General features: G+C 40.3%; 1 protein-coding gene across 2 annotated transcripts in view; it reads left to right on the forward strand.

The window, feature by feature from the left end:
• The window catches only part of LOC308623396 (uncharacterized protein), a 171,993-nt gene extending 166,257 nt beyond the window's left edge, over nt 1–5,736 (forward strand). For both annotated transcript variants that reach the window (XM_081245704.1, XM_081245703.1), the window contains one exon: nt 5,222–5,736. In XM_081245704.1, coding sequence (XP_081101830.1) covers nt 5,222–5,329 — 108 coding nt within the window. In that variant the 3' untranslated portion in view covers nt 5,330–5,736. The remainder of the gene's footprint in view (nt 1–5,221) is intronic.
• The last annotated feature ends 264 nt before the right edge of the window (nt 5,737–6,000 follow it).

Below are 6,000 nucleotides of genomic sequence, written 5' to 3' on the forward strand. Positions count from 1 at the left end.
ACTAATTTACACCCTGATACACTCATCTAAGTGCAAAGGGCCACTTTAACCATGCTGGATAGATGGGATTTTTCTCCATTCTTTCTTCAGCGAATCCCCAAGAAACAAGTTCCCATTTCTTTCTCTTATGATTTAAATATTCCTCTTAAATGTTCTTTCTCCCTCCCAAGTAAAATCTACTAAGCCATTGTCTGACTTCATCGTCTCCTCCTACTGACTCTGCAAAACCCCAGCCAGGTGTGAGGAGGGCAAGGCTGTTGTGTAACCTGTGTTTCCAGCCGGGTGCAGACACACATTGCGAACCTTCCAGCACCCTTGATCTTCACCCCAAGTACTGACATTCGCAAGATATTTTTTTAAATGTTCAAAAACACTGTTGGGGTACTTGATAGAATGTTATACCTCCCCCTAAGAAAGTTTTACATCAAATATGCTTTTGGCACAATGTTAAGTGAAAACAAAAAGCAAAATATTAAATTAGCTAAACTCTAAACTGTGACATTGCAAAGAGCATTGGCTTGGGAATCAGACTCCGTGGGTTCCTAACTTGGCTTCCATTCTCACTGCTTGTGAAATTGGTCACGGTACTTGACTCTTTAAGAAAGACATATTTATTTCTATTTTTCTATATTTGAATGAATGGGCATTGATTTTATGACAAAATCATAAAGCACATAATTTTGGAAAATATATACAGACTACACCTTGTAAGAAGATAAATCTTCAGTAGAATTTTAATTCTTCATCTCAGTTGTAAATTGGCATTTTATTGACTATATTGAAAATAAGGGTCATCCAAACTGTTGTGTCTCATATGAAATCTAACCCAAACTCTACTCTTTGTTTTGGATCTGCATAAAGTTGATCACAATTTTACCATCCCAGAAAGCATGAAGTAAAATGCCTTTCAGAGGCCTCACGTGCAATCTGCAGTCGGAGCCACTCTACATAATTCCATAATTTAGAAAATTACAAGTGATAATAATACCGCGCTCATTGCAGCACCTAAGTCCTCAAATCTCTGCTCACAGGTTGTCAAGCCCAGTACCATGCACTGCATTAATCCTCACCACTGAAAAGCAACCAGAAGTGTTGTCCCATTTCACAAATAAAAATATCTGCTGAGAGACTTTGTACCTGCTTTGCCCGTGTCTTCAAGCACAAAATCTGGACTCTTGGTCCACTGTAATAATCCCCATACGGTCATGGCTTCATCCATCAGCATTCTCATTAAATACGGGCTTAATCTATGATATCACAAATAAATTAATTAATAAAATTGCAAGGACACCTTCTCTTTGGAAAAGAGATAACTCTTAAAGTTATTTAATCCATCTCTCTGCACGCAAAATTTTGAGGAATTTTTTTTCTGTATCCAGGAAACATTGTAAAAAGAAAGAAACCATACCTTTTTCCTAATATCAATGTAGAAAATAGAGATCTAAGCTAAGCCTTCCTTTGGCTCTAAGGAGTGGGCTCCAAGATGTGTACTTTTGATGGAATTCCATCCTACTGAGTTTTGATGTAATTCCACAGCTTTTAATATTGTTTCTAAACTCTTACCACTGTTACTTTAGGTGCCTTTCCCCCTCACCTGTCTGAGCTCTCAAACTCACAAAGACACTTTCTTGCACTTTGGTAGCAACATTGTACCTTGCAAGGCAGGAAGAAAAAAGTGATGAGTGTAGTAGTGGATGGGTTGGAAGTGGGGCTCGTCTCTCCCACTCTGCTTCCAACCTCTTCTCTATTTTGCTCCATGGGTACTCGCCACACTTTGAGGAACACTGACCAGATTATAGCCACTTCAACCATCTTGAGAGACTATTTAAAATGATCCCTTGGGTGGAAAAAAACAAAGGCTCTTTCCAATGCTGTGGTATTGAGAGATCCATCATGTTGGGAGACACTGCGCTTCCTGTTGTGCTGAGGGGTGTAGTCACCAACTCATCCCATTCTTCTGAGAGTAGCTCTGTTCCTAGTAACCTGGGAGTTTCTCACCTTCTGACTCTATGGTTTAAAACATGTTCTTTCTTCTCTGCTCTGAACTGAAGCGTTTCTTTTATCACTCACAGCTGCTGTGTAATTTAAATAGGCCGTAATGTCAAAGGAAATAAAATGAATTAAAACAAGAAAAATCAGTTCTTTACATTTTAGCTCCATCTTTTTTAAAAAGGAAAATATCAACCTTGATCCCATTCAGGCCAGGAAGGTAACACAAAGTCCCTCTGAACACGTGCTTCTCTGGCTTTCTCCACATCTTACTGTACTCTTTTTGGCAGTGCAAAAACTCTGATTTGTTTTGTATTTAAACTGACTTAAAATGAATGGGTAACAAAAAAGAGACTTCCTCTTGCTAATGAAACTCTTCCTGGGATACATGAATATATTTTTACACCCATGGCCAGAAATAGATTATTTTTAAAATCCCAGTGTCTTTAAATAACTTAGAACCACAGTATTGTCGTTGAAAAGGTGGATTCTGGAGCCAGGATAACTTGGATACGAATTCTGCCTCTTTTGTAAGAGCTGGGTGACCTGGGCAATGATCTAACTCTGCAGCTCGCTCTTCTCATCTTTAAAATGGGGACACTAATCATACCTACCACTTTTTTTTTTTTTTGGTGGTGCCGCACAGCATGTGGGATCTTAGTTCCCTGACCAGGGAATGAACCCATGCCCCCAGCACTGGAAGTGCAGAGTCTTAACCACTGGACCACCAGGGAAGTCCCATACCTACCACTTTTGATTGTAGTGCAGACCAACTGAATTTATACATATAAAGCACTTAGAGAACTATGTCTGTCATAGAGTAGATGTTCAACAACTGTTATCTATTATTTGTGTAATAATTATGCACCACACCCAGTCCCATTAATAAAAAAGGCCATTCAGCCACTGTGACTCTAGAACAATTTCTGGGAATCTCCAAGTAGGATAAGGAACAAAGAAAGTGTTTTGCCTCTCACATCCTCTCTAAAATACTTTTCTCTTTACTATTCAAAAATTCTTTTGATTCGGCACAATCTTGAAAAGATACTTATCAAGATAACAGTTCAAGGGAGTACGTGACTTAAATATGATCATTGGAGTTAGCCAGATAAGCATTTGACTCATAAGGTTTAGTACCCTTAACAACTTTGGTTTAAGCCCTACATAATCAAAAACAATCAAAGCCGGTAGCTCTGTCAGCTTCTCCACAGAAACAAAAAGTCATCAGAGGCCAAAAGAAGTTAAGATATTTATCTTTTCCCTGTAAGAATTTCTCATCTCACATATAAACTACAGATTTCTGTCACGGCATCAAGCTTTAGCGAAATTAAGATATGGCTTGTGGAAGGAATTAAACATTATTCACCCAAAGCGGTTTTGCAATGTTGTATGTGGGGCGGGGGTTGGGGGGGGAACATGCATTGTTTCTCCTACTTCTACCGCATCAAGAGTATCCTCCAATCTGACATTTCTTAATCTGAGTTTATTTTCCAGGTCATTAATTTGATTTCTCAATGTTTCGCAGCCTTTAAATTTCTCAGTTAAAACAGCAACATCGACATCAATCATCATTTTCACTTCTTCCTTATTTTTTTTCCTTTTCTCCTGCCATCTTGATTTGCTTGCTTTGTTTAATCCTTTCTCCACCATTATTTTTGAATCCTTTTTCCATCACAATTTCTGACCTTTCTTTGCATCAACCCAAGCTAATTCAACTCAATAAATCAATTTTGAGTCTCCAAAGGGAGATAAATGAAATAGTGGGCAGGCCCATGTCCTGGATTGTGGAAACCAGAAGAATAACAACATGGAAGCATATGTTTATCTCTGCAGAATTTTTCCTGAAAAACAACAAACTGGCTACTAACCAAACAGATAACATCACAAATGGAAAGCTGAAGATCTTCTAAGTGCATCATTCCATCAACAGATAGCTGCCTACCAACCCAAATTCTCTTTTAGCTGTCTTCAGGGCTATAGAGTTGAACCATGGGGATGTTTTTCTCACCACTGACCATGCTCTGGTCTGGTTATAAATATAGAGGGCTTCTTTTTACATCTATTTTAGACAAATCAGATTTCCCAGAATACTGAAATCTCTTAGGTGAACTAGGATTTAAATTCAGAAGAAAGAAAAATAAGAGGAGCGAAATTCCAGGAACTTAACTGACTCATTATCTGAAACATAAGTTAAATTAGTTCAAGTGAATATACTTGAGTCCTAATATTGCAATTTAATAGTTGTACTGCCCAGAGTCACAAGCTGAGGGTATACGTGCACATTTGTTTAATATGTTTTGGTACATGTAAAACTTTGGCCACCTAGCCAAGGGTAGCCTTACTGGGATTTTCTCTGGACGCTCTCAGCTCTGAAATTGTCCACAACTCTCCATTATTCTTATTGTCTGGGGTCAGGGCAGCCCTGAGTATCTGACACTCACCTGGAGGTTTGTTGACTGTTCCTCGAAAACCATTCCCAAGCATTTCCATGGCTGCAAAACAGAACAGCGGCTTTCCTGTGCTGTCCGTCCTGATGTCAGATCACCATTCTTCAGCCATTCAATAGGGCCCTTCATAAGCATTGCTGTCATGTCTGTAGGCATTTCGAGCTTGAGCTGATGAGATGCATATGAAGCATCTGGGTAGAGGCAGAAAGGTGAATTAAGTTACAAAACATCTTTGCAAGGTGTTTGTTTGTAGGCTTGTTTAATATACAATGCATTAAAAAAAATTCTTTAGATGGTTAGGTTTCCAAGCCTGCCTCTAAAAATTTATTTAAATGGTAAGGTAGTTGAATTGGAGTATTAACATCATTTCCCAGGCTTCCCTGGTGGCGCAGTGGTTGAGAGTCCGCCTGCCGATGCAGGGGACACGGGTTTGTGCCCTGGTCCGGGAAGATCCCACATGCTGCGGAGCGGCTGGGCCTGTGAGCCATGGCCGCCGAGCCTGCACGTCCGGAGCCTGTGCTCCGCAACGGGAGAGGCCACAACAGTGAGAGGCCTGTATACTGCAAAAAAAAAAAAAAAAAGAAAAAGAAAAAATCATTTCCCATTATTTCTTTAGGAAAAACAATGAAATAGTCCTAACAGGGATATTGGAAGCAGGGTGAGAACTCTGCTTTTGCTACAGTCCTAGTCTTCAGAAGTGAATTTCCTTTAAATTTCTTTCCTCCTTTTCCTCTCAGGGACAAATGAATTTTCTCTTCCCTTTTCCTTTTTTCCTTCTTTTTCAGGAAGTGAGAGTGGATTTCTTCTTCCATTTTATGCCTCTCCAAACAATAACAGGACCCTTGGGAGTCCTGCCCAGCAGCCAGGGCAGTAAATCCAATAGTAGACAGTGACAACAAGGCTCAAGAGAGAATCTTCCTACTGCCCTTTCCTTAACAAGGAATGTCCCGTGTCATCTGTGTAGTCCTTGGGGACCACAGGTAATAAAGAATAGTCATGGCAGGGACTTCCCTGGTGGTCCAATAGTTAAGAATTCATCTTGCAACGCAGGGGATGCCGGTTCGATCCCTGGTCTGGGAACTAGGATCCCACATGCCGCGGGGCAACTTAGCCCATGTGCCACATCTAGAGAGCCCACATGCTGTAACTACAGAGCCCACGTGCTCTGGAGAGTGCATGCTACAACTAGAGAAGCTCTGGCACCGCGATGAAGAGCCCGTGCACTGCAACGAAAGATCCCGCTTGCTGTAACCAAGGCCCAACGCGGCCAACGATTAATTAATTAATTAATTAATTAAAAAAAAACCCAACTCCATGGCGAAACTAAAGAGACAATAAAAGAACAGTGGTTATCAGGGGTTTGGAGAGAGAGAGATGAATAGACAGAGCACAGAGGAGTTTTAGAGCAGTGAAAATACTCTGTATGATACTATAATGGTGGATACATGTCCTTAGACTTTTGTTCAAACCCACAGAATGTACAACACCAAGAGCGAACCCTAAGGTAAAGGATGGACTCTGGGTGATTATGATGGATCAATGTAGGTTCATCATTTGTAACAAC

This window comes from Mesoplodon bidens, assembly GCF_964165515.1.
Source record: "Mesoplodon bidens genome assembly, chromosome: 10".
NCBI classification, from domain to species: Eukaryota; Metazoa; Chordata; class Mammalia; order Artiodactyla; family Ziphiidae; genus Mesoplodon; species Mesoplodon bidens.